At 37.3% G+C, this 24,082-nt stretch overlaps 1 protein-coding gene across 3 annotated transcripts; it reads right to left on the reverse strand.

Moving 5' to 3' along the window:
* Nucleotides 1-1,775: 1,775 nt before the first annotated feature.
* On the reverse strand, nucleotides 1,776-23,759 carry MIX23 (mitochondrial matrix import factor 23; the record flags this gene model as incomplete). Of its 3 annotated transcripts, none has more annotated exons than XM_082839344.1 (5): nucleotides 1,776-2,246; nucleotides 4,377-4,436; nucleotides 9,105-9,251; nucleotides 13,943-14,068; nucleotides 23,709-23,759. In XM_082839344.1, 5 exons carry the CDS (start codon nucleotides 23,757-23,759, stop codon nucleotides 2,196-2,198), a joined length of 435 nt encoding a protein of 144 aa, XP_082695470.1. In that variant the 3' UTR covers nucleotides 1,776-2,195. The 3 variants fall into 3 exon arrangements, with proteins under 3 accessions (XP_082695470.1, XP_082695471.1, XP_082695472.1); XM_082839345.1 differs by lacking the exon at nucleotides 23,709-23,759 and adding an exon at nucleotides 22,761-22,966; XM_082839346.1 differs by lacking the exon at nucleotides 23,709-23,759 and adding an exon at nucleotides 22,711-22,774.
* Between the last annotated feature and the right edge of the window lie 323 nt (nucleotides 23,760-24,082).

Here is a 24,082-nt window from a genome sequence, read left to right on the forward strand (position 1 = left end):
AATTGTTTTAAGGCAGCGATTACATGCAAGACACTGTTTCAGCAGGCAAATCAACTTTCAAAAGCAATGCACCATCCCTTTCTTAAAAGTTGGAGGCTTAGGGCTTCCCTGGTGGTGTAGTGGTTGAGTCCGCCTGCCAATGCAGGGGATGCGGGTTCGTGCCCCGGTCCGGGAGGATCTCACATGTCGCGGAGCGGCTGGGCCCGTGAGCCATGGCCGCTGAGCCTGCGCGTCCGGAGCCTGTGCTCCACAACGGGAGAGGCCACAACAGTGAGAGGCCGGCGTAACGCAAAAAAAAGTTGAAGGCTTAAAATGCCATTCATCACAACTAAACATACTATTATTCATTTATACTAAAAGTCACTCCATACTATCATAATTGCACATTTTCATAATATGGTACATTGGAATGAGTCAAGCATCCTGCTAAAATTGGATTGCCTAGATAATACTTTAGCAGATATGAAATTCTGGAAAGGCTCTTATGAATCCAAGGATTCTGTTTCTGAATTCCCTGTTGAGCATCTTTGTTGAGTTTTATTTTTATCCTCACATGTATCCTTTCAATTCACTCATCCATCCAAAAATTATTAAACATCAACTTTCTGTCATGCACCATTCATTAATAGGTAAGTCCTACAGAAAATCTTTTTCACTGCTGGCACTAGGAAATTTTTTTGTTGGAAAGACTACATTATAATCTTAACAAAAGTAGGTCTTGTTTATCAATATTCCCAACAACTACAACAGTATCTGAGCCACAGTAGATGCTCAAAAGCTTTTTTTGAAAGAATGGTGAGCACTTTACACATTTATTGCTCACTTCCAAGTGCACAACCTGGTAAGAGTCAACATACTGAACACACAAGCCTATCCACAACCCCACTGGGTCAATCCAACTGTGCCAGAGCCAGGAAGCTTCTGTTTAAATCGTGGTAAGCAGAGTCCTAGAATAACTCTCCAAAATGTCCCACTCTAATCCCTCAGACTGTGAATATGAGACATTACATCTGTGATGTCACATCACCCAGCAAAAGGGATTTGCAGGTATGATTAAAGTTGTAATCAGTTGACTCTTGAGGTAATAAAAAGGAAGATTATTATGGTAAAACTAATATAAACACACAAACCCTTTAAAAGCAGTCTGTCTATAGCAGAAAAGGAAGTCAGACTCCAAGAATGAGGATTCAATGCACTGTTGCTAGCTTGAAAAGGGAGGGGACCATGGTATCAAGAAATATGGGTGGCTTTCAGGAGCTTAGAGTGGCCCATGACAGGCAGCAAGGAAACAGGGACTTCTCTTCTTACAACCGAAAGGATCTGAATGAGCCTGGAAGCAGATTCTTCCCCTGGAGACTCCAGACAAGAGCCCAGTCTGGGCCACAACTTGATTTCAGCCTGTGAGACCCCAGGCAGAGAACTCAGTCAAGGCTTCCTAGCCTTCTGACCTACAGAACTTTAAAATAATAAACAGGGGTGAATTTAAGCTGCTAAACTTGTTAAGCAGCAACAGAAAATGAATACAATCATCCTGTACTAGAATACCATTATGCAAGCCCTCCTCTACTTTTCCATTTTCTGAATTTGTTTTACTTTGCTTTCCTTTTCATGGTCCACGGAAACATTATCCAGGAAAATATTTCCACCCAACATTAGTTTTTGCATATGAAAACGAGCTAAGTTAAGGTACTAAGAGAATTTCTTTGGACAGTATCCAGCCTATATTACTGCCCTTTAACTTAAGAGCAATAAACCTAAAGAGATAAAGCTATCAATGACCAAAAAGGTCTATGCTCATGCCAATAAATTTGTAAAATTCAAAAAGGTACAATATAAATCAAATCAGATATTGAAATTGTATTTAAATTCTCTTACAAGAACTTACTGCCTCAACTCGGAAAACAATCAAATAATTATGTACACTGAGTCAGAAAATTATTTTAATAGTTACAAAATATCTTTTTTTTGTTTGTTTTTTGTTTTTTGTTTTTTACAGAATCAGTATAAAATAGCAGTTGATTTCTCCATAATTATCAGAATTATTTATACTTGAGGTCTTGGGTAAGTGGGGCTGAAATCAACAAAAGGTCTTGGACTGTTGGCTCAGAAATCTTCCTGGGAAGCCCACCATGTTGATGTCTGTCATGCTTAACTCTTATGAGATGACCCGGTCCTTTTTTAAAAAAAGTATCTTTTTATTCATTCTTTGGAGGCTTGAAGTGAATTCGGCAGCGTTCATTAAACACCTAAGATATGTGAACAGAAACAAAGGTCACTGAGTCATCCTGTATAAATCAGGCCTGGAATTCAATTAAGTTTGGCATGGGTCAGGTGGATATAACCTTTTCTTGTCCCAGGTCAACAGGTTTAGGAAACAGAGGTGTTTCCTCACTGGTTCAAACTGACGTACTAGGTGCTAAGAGCTAAGAAGGCCTTGATATTCATTTATATGATAATTTTAATATTTTAATAAAATTTAAATTATTCAAGGAAAAAATCATCACAAGCTAGCTTATTTGGTAAACTAACAAATATGCTAGTTCCATATTCTGGACATATTTTGGACAGTTAGACAAAAATATCTAAATTACCTTTAAGATAAAGCTTTTTAAAAATCCTTTTATAATGAAGATTTTATTTAGATATCTGTCATGCTTTTCTAAATGAGTGCCAGATCCTTCTTACATGGAGATATACTTGAAGGGAGTCCAGTCTTTTGCTAAACTGTATAAATTTATATAATGTTTTGTTCTATTTATATTGCTTCCTAAAAACTAAACAAATAACATATCATAATGTTAAAAGAACATTCTATTATTACGTGTCATGTGGGACTATGTCAAATAACAATTTTGGTACATCCATTCAATGGGATATAAGCAAGCGTAAAAAATAAGGAAGATCTTCATGTTCTGATTTGAAAAGATCTCCAAGATATATTAAGGGAAAAAAACAAAGTGTAGACAATATACTTCCATTTGTCTGATAAAGGGGGAAATGTGTGTGCTTTCAAGGAGCAAACACCTTATCACATAGGTGGAAAGGGCAGAAATAAGAAATCTTGGCAAAGAGGATAGGATAAAGAAATGTGATAAAGCAAAAGAAATCGATTTGTATTTCGCAGTTTATTCATGGCTCTGCAAGTTGGTACACTCCAGTTTTTTTTTTTTTTTTGCAGTACGCGGGCCTCTCACTGTTGTGGCCTTTCCTGTTGTGGAGCACAGGCTCCGGATGCGCAGGCTCAGCGGCCATGGCTCACGGGCCCAGCCGCTCCGCGGCGTGTGGGATCTTCCCGGACTGGGGCACGAACCCGCATCCCCTGCATCGGCAGGTGGACTCTCAACCACTGCGCCACCAGGGAAGCCCAGTACACTCCAGTTTTTGGTTCAGTTAGCCTCCCTCTGGATCCAGCCCCATTCCATTGGTTAATTTCAAAGGGTAAAACAGAATTTTCAGTTCATTCTTTCAGATTTAATAGATTTTGCCCTTTGGAAATCCTTGAAGTTTTAGAGAGGACATGCAGACATACTTTTTCAGAAAACTAAAGTAGGAATTTTGTAATTTTTTAAAAAAGTTTTATTGGATTATAGTTGCTTTACAAAGTTGTGTTAATTTCTACTGTACAGCAAAGTGAATCAGCTGTACATATACATACATCCCCTCTTTTTTGGATTTCCTTCCCATTTAGGTCACCACAGAGCACTGAATAGAGTTCCCTGTGCTATACAGTATGTTCTCATTAGTTATCTATTTTATACATAGTATCAATAGTGTAGAATTCTGTGATTTTTAACTACATGTAAAGTCCTGGGATCCTGGTCCCCCAATTTAATTCCTAATTAGAACCACGTAGGTGGTAATAGAGCATGTGAATCTAGGAGCCATAAAAAGCCCTATTATCAAATACCAGTAAAACTACATACAAACAAAGTTTCACGATCAGATATGTTAGAAAACAAACAACTGTGAAGGATAATGATATGAAAATTTATGGAAAGTAACTGAGCTCAGAAAAGCTAACTTGAACAAATAACCTGGTTGAAGGTTCTAAGTTAACAACTAATAACTCTAAATATCAAACAGCCCATAATTAGTATTAGGAAACATACAGAATGTCTCCATTTCTGTTCCCATGACGATCATGCAATTCTACCATATGACTGTACAGCTACTTTTTGTAAGATGGCTCTAACTTGGATTCTAACCGCAACCTGTACCCCCCCCAAAAAAGTTAAAGCCTTCAATTGCTTGTAAATGAAGGATCTTTATTATTCTTAAGTGCCCAAGGCACTCTTTGCCTCCCCCCTCCCTTGGTTTCCCTTTGCTAGTTCTGCTTCCCCTCCTAGTTCTCTCCAAGAACCAACATTATTTTATACCTTCCAACTCCTGTCATTTACCACTTCTTCAACATTCAGTTCTGACTGCATCCATTTCAACTGCAAGAAAGGAAAACAAAATGAAGTTACGAAAATTTAAATTAAAGAACTAAAACCAAACTCTATGTTTTCCTAACAAAACCAGCTGCTGCTCCTGCATTCCTTATTAATGGTAATACTTAGGCCAGATTTCAAAACCTTGACATAGCTGTTCTCCTCATATTTAATCAGTTGCTAAATCTTATAAAGCCGTAGTTCTCAAGCTTTGCTGCATATTATTATCACCTTGAGAGCTTTTAAAAAAAAATCTCAAATGTCCAGGTAGTTCACAGAAGGAAAACAAATGGCCAATAAACCTATTTTTAAAATGTACAATTTTATTCATGTATAAAGAAATGTAAATTAAGCCATAATATGACAAAAAAAATTTTAATACAAGAAATCTGATGTCTGATAAAACCTAGTATTAGTGAGGGTATGGGGAAAGATACACTCACATATATTTTTAGTAGGAGTACAAATTGTTTCAACTTCTATGGAGAGCAATTTGGTAAGACTTACCAAAAATGTAAATTCACATGTCCTTTAACTCAATAACTCCAGTTCTAGTTATTGATCCTACCATATAGATTTGCAAAGATAGCACAGATGAACAAAAAAAGGACAAGGAGGTGGCAACCTGATTTGAATAAAAGAAAAAAGAAACAGGAAGAAAAACAGAGAAGAAGAATATATAAAGCTCAAGTAATTGAGAAAGGGATGAGTTTTCCATACCTTAACCGTACAGCCAGAGGTGTGAGGCTAAAAATGCTAGTCTTTCTAACTTTCTTTTTAACTGCCAACCTAATCACTCCATCAAAAACGTAGCCAATTCTATTGCCTGGTCCAGATGGCAGGCCCATCATACTCCTAGTCGCCTCTGGTCAGAGAGACCTGAAAGGAAAGAAGCTAACCAATTCCAGGAGGAGAACCTGAAAATATTCAGGAAAATTAGGAGAAAAAAAGCAGTACAGGTTGAGGCAGCCAAGAGGTTAAAAGCAGGATGATTTCTTCAGGCCAAAGTCAAGACCCAGGCCAGGAGATTTGGGAACAAAATGCCAGAGAGATTCTGGGCAACCATGAGTTAGGCACCCAGACCAAAGAACCTAACCATAAATTAGGAGTACAGCTCAGGCAGGAGGTTTGAGAAATATGCATATAACACTAATAAGACTGGATGTGGTACTGATCCAACGCTCCTTGTAAACTCCCTTCGTAGACTCAAAACTGCTGTCAGAGTATGGGCCAGTATATAGGATTGAAACCATGAACAAGGGGAAGGACTGCATTTCTAATGTGCTGTGGAGTAGTAACAAGCCTGAGGAAGCCCGCCTGCTTACATCACAGCAACCTTGGTTTCAGATTTTAATCAGTTATATCGACCCAGAAATCATTAAAGCTTCACTGCTCTGTCAGAGCCTGGACTTTCTGCCAAAGAAGTAACAACTTTAAAGAACAGTGTTACAACAGACCACTAAGACAGTATTCATAATTGCTCTCAAATATTTAAAGGGATATTGTGTAGAAATGGGTTTAGACTTATCCAGAGGGAAGATTAAGGAACAGTAATTACATGCTACAAGGAGACAGATTTTCACACTAAGTAAGAAAATCTCTGAACAATTACAACTGTCCAAAAAGAGAATGCACTGCCACATAAGACTGTATATCCCCCCAACCCCCTTAATACTGGTTAAACAAAAGGTGGAAACCACTGGTTGGGGGGGATATTGTAAAGAGGATTAATATAACAAATATGGAGTCCCAGCGACTCAAAAAGGAAAGAAACTGCTACTTCATTATCAGTCAATATGCAAGCTCTTACATATATTATACAATTTAATCCTCACCAAAAAAAGAAAATATAAGAAGTTACTATGTATCAATTCCATTTTACAAACTGAAAAAGTTTCAGAACAATTAATTTACAAGGTTACAAAACCTCCAAATGGTAGATGGGATTATTTCTTTAGAGCTGTCTGCCTTTACAATCCATGTTTTTTCTATTCTTGAACACCGCAGATATTACAGCCAGCTTCTAATGCAATTTCAGTGCCAACAACAAAATGCTACCTTTGAGATGGTTGGTTTTTTTTTTTTAATAAATTTATTTATTTTATTTATTTATTTTTGGCTGTGTTGGGTCTTCATTGACACGGGCTTAGTTGCTCCACGGCATGCGGGATCTTCCCGGACCAGGGCTCGAACCTGAGTTCCCTGCATTGGCAGGCGGATTCTTAACCCCTGCACCACCAGGGAAGTCCCGAGATGGTTGTTTTTGAGGCTCTGGGTCTTAAACAGGTAAACTTCGTCTCAAAGGCTACTAAGAGGTGACAGCAGGTATATAGTTCCAGCAAGGAATGTGCTTTTTCTGAGGTAAGGATTCAGGTAAAGAACTGGGAACTTTCAGACGGGTATCACTGTATGTAAATAAATTGTTCACTAAAGTAATCAGAATTTGACTCTTAGTCACAACTTAAGGTAAAAATACTGACTGAATTTAGAGTAAGATGAGATGGGTTATAAAGTCCCAGTTCTACCACGTACTAGCTTGTGACTCTGGGGATGTCAGTATCTCTAAGTCTGTTTCCATATATAGAAAATGAAGAGGTAGAGCTGGAACATCTCCAAGAGCTGTCTCTTTCTGATTCTATAATCTCCATAGCAAACTTGAAAAAGAAAGTCAAGTTTCCTTATTTGCTTAAATACTACTACTCATGGTTAACTTCTACTCTAGTCCTATGCAATATCACAGGCCAGAAAACTACCTTTCGTAACTCACTGGCTGATTTCTAAAACTCCTCCTTGCAGTGATTGTGCTGGGCTCTAAAGGCATATGGTCAGAACAGAGGGCAGACAAAATTGTGTGACACATCACTCACAAACACTCACACTGGTTTTTGAACTTTGCACTCTGCTAACAAGAGTCACTCTATTCTTTGTCTGACTTAATTTGCAAATAATCATTTTTCAGTTTCTGATTTAACAGCCCTGCCCTGCACTTTCCTTTGTCAATACTTCAAGAGGCTGTTAAAATACAAAATCCAAAAATACTAGATCTTAACCAGCTTTCTATAATTTATCTATAAGCCTTCATCAACATGGAGGGTAGGCTAAGATGACCATTATAGCCTAAGTTCACTGTCTGAAGAACCCACCACTGGCTGATGAATGAGCAGGTGTGGAACACAGGGCTGAAGCAGTTGTCATGAACAAAGAGAACAGTAAAGACAGTGGATGAATCCTGTATCCAGTGAAACACACTGCATCAATGGGATGACTAAGAAAGTGCACACCTGTGTGCAGCAAAAGAACAAAGGCTTGAGAGAGACAGCAAGATCCCTTTTTCAAAGTTTGGCTACATCTACTAAACAAAGAGCAAACTTCACAAATTGTTCAGTATGAAAACATGATTCCATCTCACACTGGATTTTCAGTCACCTGACATGTAAGGATCAGTAAGTCACCTATTACACCATCTTAAAATACAGACATGATTTTGATAATTATACAGTGGTCATGTAAGAAAAAGCCCTTGTTCTTAGGAAATAACCAACATATGTAGGGGTAAAGGAGTATAATGTGCCCAGCATATTTTCAAAATGGTAAAGGAAAAAAAATGTGTATGGGGGAGGGGGAGGAAGACAGGGAAAGAGGGAGGGAAGGATGGAGGGGGAAAGAAGAGTAGAGAGAATGAACTGTAAAGCAGGTGGAGCAAAACGTAAATAGGTGAATATAGGTAAAGGGTATATGGGACTTCCTTGTACTGTTCATGCAACTTTTCTGTAAGTTTGAAATTGTATCAGAATAAAAAGTTACCCCTGAAGGCCCCCTCCCACCCCCACCCTCCTCAAAAGACAGCAATGCAGTCCACAAAATAAAATATGGCATACATTTCAACTGTTTTCTTGACGTGTCACGTTTAAGGGCTATAAAGAAATAGCTCTGCTTCATTAACTCTGCTCTGAGGTCCACACCCCATCTACATGACGGCTGACTTTGGGAAAATAAAGCTTGCTCTGACATAGAACTCAGTGGACACTTGGTGTTCTCCTAAAAGGGAAAATGGCAGGCATGGGAGATGAAGTGGAAACAAAGGAGAGTCTGAAAAGAGTCAAAGACCCATCCCACCCTCTCCACAGCAAAGAAATAAACATAATGAGGCTCTGGTGGACCTGGTTATATTTAAATAGTACTATACTTCTATGGCGGAAGGGGGTAATATCCTGAAGTTAAATATCTATATTACATTTCAGCAGATTTCTACAGCTGAAACCAGAGGTAAATATTTTCAAAATGTAAATATATTTAAAAAACGTTTCTTCTCAAGTCAAGCTTCAAAACATAGATACAGATGTGATTTCCCTAGATTTTTTGATGTGGTGTTGGTCTATATTAATCCTTGTATCTTTGTGGAATATGTAAAGGAATGGAAATAACATGATTACATGCTTCTTTTAGCTAAAACTTGCTACACTCCATACGTTCATGAAATGCACATTAATTTACCAATTAGTATTGAAATGTAATAAAATAAAGCCCATTAAAAATGAAGTACTAATCTCCTGATCATTTGGTTTTAAGTAATAACCATCTCTTACTCTGAGTTTTTCATATTAAAAACTGGCTTTATTTTGAAGGCTAAGTTTGGAAACCTTGCCTCAGAAATGTAAACCCTGTTCAACTTACCTTTGTCTGTTCTTTTCTAAGTTGCTTTAATAATGTTAAATTGTCCAAATTCTTTTCTCTCTCTTCTCGGAGCTGTTTTACTACTGATGAGGTCTGAGCTATACAGTTTTTTATGACTCGGTCCCTACTGGCATGAGCCGCCATCAACTAAAAGAACAAAAGAAGGAAATGAGAAAAAAAAAATCACACCAATTTGTCACATTTCAGTGTTTTAAAAAAACTTTTTTAGGCTACAGAAATGTAATACTCTCTAAAACAGTTTTTAAAAACTGAATCTGTGGAAGAGAAGATTGTGCTGAATGAGCCAGCTCAAAGGCAGCAGCTGTGAGGCTGAAAGTGAAGAGGTTGGGCCGTCCTCTTCCTCACTAAGCTCCCAGGCCTTCCTGCTCCTCTTCCTGCACTCCTTGCACTGTGCTTTGATTCATCTCCAGTCTCCTCCCAACACTCCTTTCTCTCCCATTCTTGCACCTGTGTGTTCCTCTACCCTACACCCACCCTCACACACCTTCTGGGCCACTTCCTATTGCTGTTCTCTTTTTGTTCTTTCATTGTTTTTTTCAGCCTCATGTTGTCAACAGTGCAAAAAATTATAAAGTAAGTGATACAGAGAAGCTCTTAGTTACAATAAAGAAAAACAAAGAATGCTACATTTACCTATGTCAGACAGAACCCTTTCCAAGATTTTAAACTTTAAGTACTAACAAGGAAAAATTGTACATGAAGTGGAGGTCACTGATTCCATCAATTGTGTGTGCTGACGGAGAGTAAAGGATGCCCAACAGAGCAATTATCAGCCTTCATCTTAATGTAACAAATCCAACACAATAATTTGCATCTATTTTCTGCCTTGTTTCATTAATTATGATAGTCATGTTTCAATTCAAACATACTCCCATGATCATAGCCAAATTCTGAAGATACCCCAAAAACTTGGGGTGGAGGCAGAGCAAAATACTAAAATAATATGCAATCGTCATTATAATTAATGGCGCATAATAACAGTAGTTCACCTCCAACTAAAATTTAAGTGTTGGCTTGCTCCATTTAATCACGTTATATCATTCCTTCTCCCCTCTGAAGGGGGAATATCCCAATGCTATGCTAGTGATGGCTGTATAGAAATAACCCATTATATATATTTTATATAAAATATGGGACTAACAACCATTCTATAAGCATTCCTCATAAGTTATTTGAAATACAGCTCTTAAATGGTCATATTGGGACCCCGTGGTTGAGAACTACTGGTCTAATACACACCAGGAAAGAATAAACCTTTATATTTCTAGAGGGGAATACTAAAAGTGCATTAGTTAAAAGTTGTACCCATGTGAAGGGAGGGAATTTCATAACAGACGTTAATCCCACCTATAGTATATTTCTCTAATAAGCTAATTTTTTTCAGTGTAACATTTAGGGTTCACAAGGACAGCCTCAAGGCCCATATTTATTAGCTAATATGCTGCTTCTGTTATAGGCTTCAGTTTCTTCTTTTGGAAAATTATGGATTATGAGTAAATAATCACTAATATCCTTTCCACCTCTAAAATTTAGAGGCAACATGACTCAGTACATTGCTCAGATACCAGATGCTATTTAATTACTTTGATATTTTGTCTAACCCCCCAGCAATTAGTGAAACAGCATTAGTACCAACTAGAAGTCTATCACAATATTCTCATTTTTCTATCTGCATTTTAAAATCAATTTCAAATTATGTACATTTTATTAAAACGTTCAGTATCTTTCTTTTGGTCTCTCTCCACACAGTTTCCTTCCTTGGCTGGGCTTTCCTCCATTATTCCCCTCGTTAGCTTGGCCCCTTACCTGTGGATACACTTCTAGATGCAGACTACCCTCCTACCCTCACCTGCTTACATTTCCTTCAGATTAGCCCCACTGTGAACCCACTCCTATGTGAACAGGAATTACTGGGCAAATCACCTTTTACTCAGTATTATCAATTATTGTGGTCTGTTTTCATGACCATCCTTCAATAAAATTCAAAACTAAGAGCATATGCAAGAGGAATATGCATGGACTTCTTTCTGTACATATATGTCAAAGAAATGAGGACGCTTGATAACTAGTAACAGATGGGGTGACATAAGCCTACTAGAGAAAAAATAACATGAACCCAGGCTTATTAGCTCATTAGTATCAGATGCTTGAGGATTTGGTCATAAGAGAATTATTTCTGATACCTAAAGTGCTTATAAAGGAACTGAGATAAAATTAAGAAACTCAGTAAAGTAAAACTTTGGTTAGAGGAGAAAAATCCTGAACTATAACCATATCATAACCATACTTCCTTTGATCTGGGGTAAGCAATTCTGAAATGAAGACACTTGGGGTGGGGCAGGAGAATGATTCAAAACTAGTCTAAAGGGGGTATATCTAGGACTTCCCAGTTTTATTTTACCACAACTTTGAGAACTTCTTTTAGTCTGAAATTTTCACCTACTACCTTTTAATCATTATTTTAAAATAATGCTTTTTGCCTTTAAGGGAAACAGAATGTCATTTTCCTGATTATAGTTTTTTGGTGTTTTTCTTTCTAGAACAAAGGTTGATTCTAAATTTCCCAAACATCATTTTAGAATCCTAACGATGACCCTTAGTTTAACTATCATTAAAAGCAAAACACTTAAATATTGTGAATCAGTATGTTGTACACCTGAAACTTATATAATATTGTACATCAACTATACCTCAATTGCAAAAAAAGTTAATAAGTTTTTGTCACGGCATTTTTTGTGTGTTTTAAATCTTCCTCCAGAACTTCTGACAAAAGGATGTAAGAAGCATACTTTTTAAACACAGTCCAAAAGTTCATTATATTAAAGAGATAGCTTTAAGAATTACTCTAAATCAATCATTATGACACTGCTAACAGTTCTGCATTTGTAAAGCACTGTTCCAAGTTCATAGACTCTTTAACTGTTCAGTATTGATTTTTACGTTTACCTTGAAACTAAACAATAAAGGAAAACTTCATATATTGAGGGAATATGCTCTAATAAGGGAATCTTACTGAAATTATTTCATTTTTACTAAGATTATACTTTTAAAATTTGGAATTTCTAAAATCAGTGCTTTATAATAACTTTGCTTATCTTCTCCTATGAAGAAGTATTATCATTAGAGTGCGCAAATATTCCTTCATCGACTATAAAAGGAAGGGTCAGGGACTAAAGACAGTCAGGGTGACCGTAAACAACTTGGACATGTCACAGAGTTCCACTTCTTAACTGAGACAATATCTAAGGGAACTCAGTGGTACTTGTTAGCATGGGTACTCTATTGCAGGCTCGACCCCTGGAACAGAGCTACTTGATAAATAATCCTTTACATACATTCATGTTGCTGGATCCCTCTAGAATACAGATGGAGAAAAACCCAAACACATACACAAGAATATCTAAAACAGAAAGGTTCCAAATTTAGCATGCCAGTTTATCCTGGTTCAACAAAGGAATAAGAAATAATAACAACAATAAGAGAAGCAGCAAGCATTTATATGTAAAACATTTAGTACAGTAAGCACTTTATATTAACTCATTTAATCCTCTAACAATTGACCGGATACTTTTCTGATACTATTTTACAAATAAGGAAACTGACTCAGAGGTTATTTCAAGGTCACCCAGCTAGGAAGTAGCAGAGGTGAGATTTAATCTAGATCTGGAATCCATGTTGTTAATCGCTATACTATAAACCTCTAGGTTAATAAAAAGATTCTAAATGGAAACAATTGAATAGATTATAGAGATTATATATATATGGGTAGTGAGGTGGATCACTAAAGCCATTACAAACTTCTACCAATAGTTCTTTAGACAGAGCTACCCAAAGAAATTAAGTGAACTGTCAAACAACCTCATAATAAATTAGGCCTTGGACCCATGCTCTCTACTCCCAATACTGGAGTCTACTCCTTAAAGCCCCCGTCCCTTCAATTTTATGAAGCCACAAGAATTACCTGACCACTCAACAAAGTAACATACTTTCACATAAAAGCAGGAAAAAAATCAGCAGTTAATGCTTTGAATTTACGTGATATGAATAAGTTTATCCAAAACTGATTTTTTTTTCATAATTGAGAAATTGACTTGAGATTTTAAGTAATACAGTAATCTTCTGGTAGAGCCTAAAAAAGCAAATGCCATATATCAGCTTCCAAATTAATGAAAAAAATATAAGTAAGCTATAAAAAATGCTCAGCTACATCGTTATTTCCTTTCACTTTTAGAAATTAAAAAAGAGAAATAAAGGGGATCTTTAAGAGGCAATGAAAAAATATATACTTGAGAAACCAAAGCCTCAGAAAAGGACAATTTATCTGTGGCTTTTCCTTCTCTCCTGCCAAATGCTTCTTTTCCCTTTCCTGATGAGTCAGGGAAGACAGAAGATATATTGATAAAAAGTGTGAAGGGTTTTAATTCTTCCTTAAATCAGGTGTCTAGCTTCTTAAGATTGATCCATTCAAAGACCCTGCTCTTGTTTCACTGTTTTATTGTACTTGACTGTTTCACTTTCTCCTTCATTCCTTGAAGCATAAGCTTTCCTTAAGTTAAAGGCTGCTCAGGAGGGGGTCAAAAAAAGGCTGTTTTCATTCCTTAGAACTGTCTCTTCCCAGACTTGTACTTGAGATCCCACATTTTCTTTAGTTTGTAGAAACCAGATCAAAACTTATATATACCCTCAGGTGTGGGCAAGAAAACATGAAGATTCCATTCTTGTATCCACAGTTTAATTATGTCAATTGCTTTCTTATTTTGCCTACAGAGAAAGGCATAAAGGAAGCACAAAAGAAAAGACTCAAAAGATACACTTACAGACTCATAAAGTTGTTTACAGGTTTGGCTGGCATCAATTTTCCCTGCAAAGGAAGCTGTTGGAACCGTAGTGTTTAATTCATGTACTATTCTGTCATCAATCGTCCTCATCACCTTGAGTAATTCCTATATATATTTAAAATAAAAGAATAGTAACTTGAATGGAAAGTTAAGTGGTTAATAAAAGATCATTTAAGCAAAACTAAATAAATAAATAAAGCTCTTGGATATGTTACAACCCTGTGAATTAGGAGTGGGGAAACCACACTATATATACTGCAACCACAGAAAAATCTTTTTTACAAGAATGAGAGGTAGGTTATGTAATAGTAATTCTAACAATTGGCACAACTCTTTCCTTGGTCCCACTGTGATCATCTTAAGTGTAAAGATGGTTTCATTCATTTGTAAACCCCATGTTTCGGCACGGTGCTTAGCAAACGCTGTTCTTTCCATCTCCAGCATACAGCCAATAAAGGATTCTACTGAATTTGATTACCTCAACTTGTCCAAAACAACGCAGCATCATTGCTTGCTCTGTTCCCTCTTTGTCTATCATTCTAAAATGTGGTGCTAGACAGAAATTTTCTAGAAAGATACACAAGAAACTATCAGCAGTGATTAACGTGCAGACGTTAATCTATATCCTTTCAAGCTTTTTTCCCTTTCAGGCTTTTTCTTAGTTTTTTACTACGACTGTGTATTATTTTTGCAACAAAAATGAAGTATACTGCTAGAAAAGAAATCAAATCTCTTTGTGGCTTTCTTGTTCATAGAACAAGTAGTTTTACCTTTTCTCAGTTACCCAAGTTCACATTTCCCAAGGATCTCTCTCCTCTAAAAGAGGCTCCAACTCTCAAAACCCAATCAAAATAAAAATAATACCAAAAGGGCAGGGAACTTAGAAAGACCCTGATGAGTATACCAACACAGCATAGTCCCTTCTCCCCACATTTTGATTAGGGTACTTCTTTTCACTTGTCATTAGACAAAGGCTGGGCATCAGCTACCTTCTGTCTGCAGATGATATAAACTCTAGAAAAGGTTTCTAGTAGTATACCCCTTTCTTTCTCTTTTAATCCACCCTTACCTCACCCTGGCCCCACAAAACAAAACAAAACACAATCACAGAAAAATCATTAAGAAAACAGAAGTGTATAATACTAGGACTATACTTAATGAAAACATCCAGGAAGTTAACATTTAATATTAATGTGTATTAAAAGCATCTTTGCTTGATCCTCTACTTCGTTCAACATATGAACCTATTTCTTTGCCAAACTTAAATCCATCATTGAAATCAGCTTCTTCATTCCTTTCATCCATTTTTTTTTGGTCATACTAAAAATGACAGATTTTGGGCTTCCCTGGTGGTGCAGTGGTTGAGAGTCTGCCTGCCGATGCAGGGGACACGGGTTCGTGCCCTGGTCCGGGAAGATCCCACATGCCACAGAGCGGCTGGGCCCGTGAGCCATGGCCGCTGGGACTGCGCATCCGGAGCCTGTGCTCCGCAACGGGAGAGGCCACAGCAGTGAGAGGCCCGCGTACCACAAAAAAAAAAAAAAAAAAAAAAAAAGACAGATTTTAATCTGAAAATTGGCAGGAGTGTGATTTGCATACATTATTTAATCACATGATTGTGAATTATAGTTACCGTTCTTTTTTATTGAATTATAGTTGATTTACAATATTATATTAATTTCAAACATACAATGTAATGATTCAGTATTTTTATAGATTATACTAAATTTAAAGTTATTAAAAAATATTGGCTATATTCCCTATGCTGTATCATCCATTTGTTAAAATAAACTTTTATTATGATTAAAGTATTACACAATCATTTTGGAAAATTTAGGAAAAAATTTAAAGAAAATAGAATCATCCATATTTTTAAATTAATTTTTATTGGAGTATGGTTGCTTTACAATGTTGTGTTCAGTTTTTTCTATACATATCTGCAAATATTTTTATCAAATTGAGGTACTGTATAACATTTAAAAGTTTTACTTTATGGAATTATGAGCATTCTGCCCTTGTTACCTTGAAGACATTTTTAATAGGTGCATAAATATTCTGTTCTGTAGAGGTATCACAACTTATTTGACCATTTCCCTCATAATTAACAGCTAGGCGTTTCCAATTATAATAACCATTCAGTCTGTCTGCAGCCTAGATTCTATTCCTACCAGGCTATTAATCTTTAATTAGTAATTTAATGCCCTTTTCTAGAACCCAATCTAGAAGCAAAACAGCTTGTAGAAGGCTCATAATTTAGACTAATAAAAACAGGCAAACATCAGATCTAAAACCAATTTCACTATCTTATCCCCTCTTCTTGTATCTTTCTATTTTTGTCAATAGTATCAAGATTCTCTGTAAACTGGAATTCTTAGGGGATAATCTTAACATATTCACTAAGCAACCACAATTTTAAATAATGTTTTATGTAGAGGATATATGATGTCAGTAAGTGGCAAATTTCAAACAGCGGCAGTACTACTTAGAGTCAAAAAATAGGTAAGTAGCAAACAGGGACCTTCCTTGCCAACTTTACCTCCTACAACTTGCCTATTAAAACAAAACCAAAAAAAACCCTTTAAAATCCCTCTCGTCTTTACCTCTCTCTAAATCGAACTGATCCTGAGGCCAAGGTTTACTTTATACCTTTTAGATAAAGCTTTCCTTGACTGAGAGTCCTCAGCAATCTTTCTTCTTTAAACATATGCATCAATTAGAGAGACCACAGAGTTGATTCATTAACTCACTCTTCATTCAAAAAATACTTACTAATGTCTAATGGTTAGGCACCATTCTAAACACCAGGGCTATAATGGTGAATAAAATAGAAAAGGCCCTTGCTCTTATGGAGCAAAATTCTCAGAGGGGGAGAGAGACAATAAACAAGTACCCCAATAAATGAGATAATTTCAGTACTGAAAAGTACTACAAAAAAGAAAACTGGTAATGGGATGAAGAATGACTAGGTGGGGCTGAGGGGCTAATACTTTAGATAGGGAGATCAAGGAAGGCCTCTCCAGGACATAACATTTGAGCTGAGATCTGAGTGATATAAATAAGCCAACTAAAAGGACATCTGGGGGAACAAGTCAAAAATTAAGAGGCAAGAACAAACTTGCGGATGTTTGAAGAACTAAAAGGCGGCAAGTGGGCTGGAAGTGAATAAGGGAAAGAGTGGTATTAGGTGAGATCAGAGTTGAGGAGAAAATAAAGGACAGTAGAGACAACAGAAACAATTAAGGGTTTTTTCCTAAAGGAAACAGGGTTTTAGGCAAGGGAATGATATAACGATTAATTTTTTAAAAGATAACTTCGACTGCTATGTGGAAAATGGAAACAGGGTGATCATTCAGCAGACTACTCTGGTGGTCTAGGCAAGAGACAAAGAGGTAGCAGTGGAATCAGGGAGAAGAAGTTGGATTCAGGATATATTTTCAAGAGAGAGCTGATAGGACTTGCTGATGAATTGGTGTTGGGGGATAAGAAAAGAAAACAGAATGACGCTTAGGATTGAGACCTGAGCAACCGAATGGATGGTAGAGTCATTAATTAATGGTGGGGAGAGACTGGGAGAGGAAAAGATTTGGAAGGAATGGGAAGATCAAGATCCTATTCTGACTCAGAGGATATTTTACATTTAGGATTATTGTTAATTGTTTGCGACACTGGTATTGTTTAAAATTGTAATCTTTTAGAAATAAAGACTGAAATATTTACAGAACAAAAGATCTACCTGGGATGTGCTTCAAAATAATCTGGTTAGGATGGGGAAAATGGTAGTATATAAATGAAACAAGAGTGGCCATGAACTGATTGTTGGAACTGAAAGATGAGTATACAGGGATTCATGGTACTCTCTCTCCTTTTGTAAAATTTGAAATTTTGCATAATAAAAAGTTTTTTAAAAAAATTCTGTTTTGGACATGTGAAGTTTGAGATGCCTGTTAGATATGAGTAAAAAAGTTAAGCAGAAAGTTGAATATACCAATCTGACACTGAACTGGGCTGAACTTATATTAACAAATTTTATTTATTTATTTATTTATGCATGCATGCTGCACGGCTTGCGGGATCTTAGTTCCCTGACCAGGGATTGAACCTGGACCCTCAGCAGTGAGAGCTTGGAGTCCTAACAACCGGACTGCCAGGGAATTCCCCAAATTAATGTTTTTAAAGCCATGAAACAAGAAGAGATCACTGAGGGAGACTGTAGGGAATAAAGGGGGTTAATGATCAAGAAGGAACTCTAGCATCTAAAACTACAGGAGAAAGACTGAGATGTCACAGAAGTCAGAAGAAGAAAGGTTTCAAGAAGGAAACGGTCAACTGTGTTGAATGTTACTAGGAAGTCAATAAAGATGTGGACAGAAATTAACTTTTTAGATTTAGCAGGATAGAAACTATGGGTGATTTCACAAGAGTCATTTAAATAGAGTGTTTAATGGACTGAAAAGTTAATGTGGCTTAAGTACAGAGAATAAGAGAAAGCATGGTGTAAAATGAGGTCCACCATTACAGATCATGTTATAGGATTTTAGTCTTTTTCCTGAAAGCAATAGGGAACCAATGAAGTGTTTAAATACAGTGGAGTTACATGATCTGATTTGTATTCTGAAATCATTGCCTAAGTTAAAGTTAAAGAATTAAAGTGTGGAAAATGGATTAGAGAGAAACAAGAGTAGATGCAAAGAGGTTAGTTAGAAGACTGATGCAGGTGAAAGGTTTTATCATTTCCTAGAGTTTTGATTTACTTTGAACTTTAACTAGTTTTGAGTCTGATCATTAGCAATACAGCCAATTTTCCCTCCAATAAAACAATTTGGACATACTGTTAAGTTCCTTACAGCAATGGGAATTTACTGGCATTAACTAGGTAATAAATCGAACAATTTCAGTCTTACAAATGTGAATTTTCAAATATATGCGTTCTCTGTGTGCTAAAGAATCATCAGTATATGATCTAGAGCTTGGCTTTTAATATGAAAGTCACCAGCTATCTATATAACCTCTATCTAATCTAACCTCTAAATAAAATGAGGTTATTTTAATCAAAATTGTTCAATTGCACGAGCTACATTTCAAGTGCTCAAGAGCCACATACTGCTAGTGGCTACCATATTGGACAGCACAAGTTTCCACCATCACAGAAAGCTCTACTGGACAGTGTTGAATTCGAGATAATATAATGACAAACTGATAGTGCACTTGTTCAGGAATTGCTGAGAACTGTAAGCTACTTTTAACTATCACAGAAAAGATACTAGGAAAGCTAAAGATAAGGGGGGAAAAGGGGTAAGGCTCAGGAAGGAATTTCTTTCAAAATTGCAAAAGAAGAAGGAAAAGAACTATAAACTACCTCACTAGGCACAAATTTCTTTACAGTACAAAAGGTGCCAGAGCTCTTAAGGCAACTCCAAGAGGGTCTAGAGAAAAGCTTGGGTACCCTCACAGACTGAGAGCAGATGAAGGTTAATACAGGCACATAAGTGCTGCCATTAAACTATATGTATCATTCATAAGGAATTACTACCTACCTACCTGATACTTTGTTCCAATGGCATACCCTCTCTCTCACAAATTCACCAAGAAAATATCAAGAAGACATCCCTGAGCAGATAGCATACAACAAACTGCAACACAAGTCCACAGAGATAATACAGAAATATACACAGTTCGGTGGCTCTCTGAAGACTACATCTTTGTATAGGAGCTGGAACCCTAATCAGCTTCTAAGTGTCAAAGAACAGCAGAAGATAACTCTCCAAACTTTGTAGTGCCTCCAGCTTCTCCTTTCTTTCTCCTCAAAACAACAAGAAATTCTGATATATCATCAATTTTTAACTTTAGGCTAACCCTTTAAAGTTATTCAGGCACTTACCTTGGAATTGCATTTTATGTATTACCTTTAACTGTGGGGTGAAAATCTCACCCTCTTGGAAGGCAATTTCAGTACTGAAGGACTGACCATATCTAGCAGCAGGGAGGAGTGGAGAAAATTTTCTACTGCCCCTGCAATTATACTATACTCTATTCCTAAGGTTACTCCTTAGATAAATTCTTTTTATTATTTTGGGGAGCTTTTAGAGTACACGGGGGGTGGTAAAAGGTCTATTACTTGACAGTAAAATTAAAATGTACTCCACAGAATGATCTGAAATTTCTTAACCTTTCTTCTCCTCACTCTCTGCCTGAAGGTACCCAGAAGTAGATCCCATTCAATGGTGCTCTTTCTGGCTCCTCAAACTCCATTTTCATAACAATGCTCACACTGTGCTTCCCCCAAGCCAGAAATACAGACTTGCCTACAACTGCCAGAGTCCTGTGCGGTCTTCTGCACTCCCAGGCAAGGGAACAGGGAGCAGCTAGGTATGCTGCAAAAGATACCATCACTGATGCTAGAAAATAGTCTATTTAGTCTGTACCTAATTACCAAACAACTCAGAATCAATTGTGTGTAAATAAATAAATATTCTTACCAGAAATACCAAGACTTAAACATTCTAGGAATACTTAGTTGATTTTGCTCAGGTGATATATGAACTGGGTCTCAGATAGTGTCAGGAAGAAGGGATTTCAGGGTGTTAAGTGGAAAAAAGCACACAGAAATGACAAAACATCACGTGTTCAGGGAAAAGTAGGCCTATGTGGCTGGACAGCAGAGTTCAAATGTACATTGGAAGTGGCAGGGGTTGGGGAGAGAGAAGTATGTATGAATACGGGCAGTGGTGAGAGTTAACTAAGCAGAGGCACTTTGGGATTGGATTTTAAAAGGACTTGTATGTCATGTTAAGTAGTTTAGACTTAGTCGTATAATCCTGAAATTAGATGCATGGTTCAGATCCTAAAATTTAGAAGATAACAGTATGAAGCCATAGCATTCTGAAGGGGAGATATATTAGAGAAAGGAATGACTGAAGATAAGAAGAGCTACAGCAAAGCTAATTGCAAAAATGACAGGATGCTAACAAAGACTGTGGGCGTGGTAATAAATCTTCCTAAAACATTTTTGATCAATTCACCCCCTCTGCTCACTGACTCCCTAACCTCACACTTGGCATTCAAGGCCTTTCACAACCTGGTTCCAATCTTTTGTGTAATCCCAATGTGCTCCTGTGCAAATTCTGAATTCCAGCAATTTGCTATTTCCCCCCCAATATATAAAACTTTCTGCCTATATACTATTCCTTCTACCTAGAATTCCCCTGGTTCTGTCCACCTCTGGTACAACTCAATTACCATCTATTGACTTAATTCTCTCTGAACTGTTACAGCATTGTGTTCATATTCTAAATATCCTCTACACGTTTTGTATCTCTGCTTGAGTTCCTTGTTTTATATCCTGCCCACTCAGTCTCTCCAAGTGCCTGATACCTAGCAGGTTTCTGTTATGGACTGAACAGTGTCCCCCCTCGGCCCCCCTCCTGCCCCCAATTTCGTATGTTGAAGCCCTAACACCCAGTGTGACTGTTTTTGAAGACAGGGCCTTTAGGGAGGTAATTAAGGTTAAATGAGGTCATAAGGGTGGGACACTAATCCCATACAACTGGTGTCATTGTAAGAGGAAGAGACACCAGAGATCTCTCTCCCTCTGTGTGCACACAGAGGTCATATGAGGATACAGTGATGAGGTAGCAACTTACTTTGAAATGCATCAAAAATTAAAAAGGTGGACTGACGGATAGATTGAAGGATGGTATGTGATTTAGTAAATATAGTGAATCACTGTAGAACCTACACAGTGGGTACATGAGTATTCATTGTAAAATTCTTTGAACTTTCTACAGTGTTTCAACATCTTCATAATAAAATTCTGGGGAAAAAGTAACTAAATCTTTATAATAAAAAGTACACAATTTTCTGTTTCTCTTCCACAGTATTCAGTGCAGTGCTTTTCACATATAAGGTACCTACATACAAAATGTAATGGTTTCACAGCTCTAAAAAACATAAACTTTGATTAATAATTTGTGAGTGTGCCAGTTAACTACAGTTTATAATTTTACAAAATTCATTTAAATGTAAATGTTATACTAAAATTTTATTTTCAGATACATTTTTTTTACATTTGTATGCCTCTGAAGCAGTAAGGGCAAATGTTCTTATACTCATTCACAATGAGGTTAAATGATATGCCAAGGCCAGCTCTGGAAAACCTGATCTTCTGACTTTTAACCCAGGGTATTCTCCATTATAAACCACACATTTGGAAAAGTCCTAGAGAAACAATCTAAAAACTTCTCCAGGTTTCACTAATGAGATTCATTTTATGACTTTTTAATTTACATTATCTCTGTGAATAAAATGGTTCTGCAAGACAGTTTAGCTTTTGCCCACTTACAACATCTCATCTGAACTTCCAAAAGAAAATGAAAGTGTTCTTTAAGCACTGTTGAATGTTTCAACAACTCAAAGAGATCCTTTGAAATTTGGTTTTAGAGATTTAAATAATTATAGAGATGGAAGCCATTTTAAATGTTATTTAACATAATCTTATTTTACAGATTCAAAAGTTAATTATGGAAGGGGTCAGGTGATTAGCTCAAGGTCCCAAAGCTGTTAATGGCAGAAGTAGTACTAGAACCCAGAACATCCAACTCCCTAACCAGGGTTCTTTCAGATAAACTTTAAGGCTATCATAGCTCAATTATCTGAGCTCATTAACCCAAGTTAAATCACAGGACTAACGTGACAAGACCAAGGCCACAAATGGGCTGGTTAACCTTAGAATCCAACAGTCTTTTTTCTACCTTATTTAAGATTTTTACAAATATTTGTATTTGTTAGGCACTTTGATCACATTTGAAGTCTGCTGCTGTTGTGCTGATCTAATCTGCGCAGCTGAAGTGGTGAAAAGGGTGTATATAATGCTGGAAAGACTCCACAGAAACTTCTTTGACCAAATGATGTTTGTCAAATAATTCAATCTGTTGAGATTATCTTCAAGAATATCACTCCCTAAAAACGGATGCAAGCACACAGCTTACTACAGAGGTCAGTGATACGTGAAATGATTTTTCATTATCTTTAGTTAAAAATACATTTTTCATTATTTTTAAATTCCACACTCTTATCAAGACAGCAGCACTTATGCTTACATTGGAACAGATAACTTTCATTGCAACTTCGTCAAAATCCAGACCCCCTGTTCTTTAATTCGTGGGTTAATAATCAGCCCTAGACCTCTGGTGTTTGAATATATAAAAGACATAACCTTTTTCTTAAATGTTACATTTTCTCTAATGGTTGGGAAGGCAGAGAACCAGCGCAGGTACTAGGATTAATCGACCCTTCAAACCTCCAAACGTTCTGACCCATCAAAATAGTGAAACTCGTACAATTTTTTTGTTTTATCAAGTAAATAAGCTTTCCTTCACTTTCTTCTCTCCTATAAATACTCAGCTTTAAACAGGAGGGGAATGACAGAGACTAAGAACTGAGTTCAGAGAATGGCTAAATGGTTGTTGCAATCCTTACCCACCAGGCCGGACTCGGCTTTGCCACCGAGGAACCACTGGAGTTTCTGGGTGCAGTTACTCAAGGCCTGGGAGAGCCATGACCCCAAGGCAGCAGCCTCGCTCCCTAAGGCCAAGCCCGCGCCCCTATGACCTCCAATGTCTCGAAAAAGGAGTTTTGAAATATCCGCTTTTGCCACAACTGGTCCGCACTCCCTCCCAGGCCAGAATAGGGAACAGGGTCCGGGGACAAAAGGAAGATCACGCCTGCCGCGTGAGGAAAACCCCGTCACCTGGAACTCGGCGAACTCCTCACAGTTCACACCGCCACTGGGCGCCGCCATATTGGACACACACGAGGCCCCCGCCGCGAGCCAATCATCGCGAAGCAAAGGTGTCCGCGGCACCGCCTAACAAAAAATATTGAGAGGAATCTCAGCAAGAAAGCTGAGCTCAAGGTTTGTCTTTTCCCCTTAGCCTCGCCCACATGTAAACCCGTAACGCTGCTATCCTTCTTTTCACTCCTGTGCTTTTAACATGTCCTCCTGGAACTGGCCCAGGTGCATAGATCGAAGAATGTCAGAACTTGAAGGGATCGTTTTACTCCAATCCCATTTACTTAACAAAAGGGGAAACAGTTTCCTGGTCGCACCAACAAGGTGGTTCG

Source organism: Leucopleurus acutus (genome assembly GCF_964270905.1).
Source record: "Leucopleurus acutus genome assembly, chromosome: 5".
Classification (NCBI taxonomy): domain Eukaryota; kingdom Metazoa; phylum Chordata; class Mammalia; order Artiodactyla; family Delphinidae; genus Leucopleurus; species Leucopleurus acutus.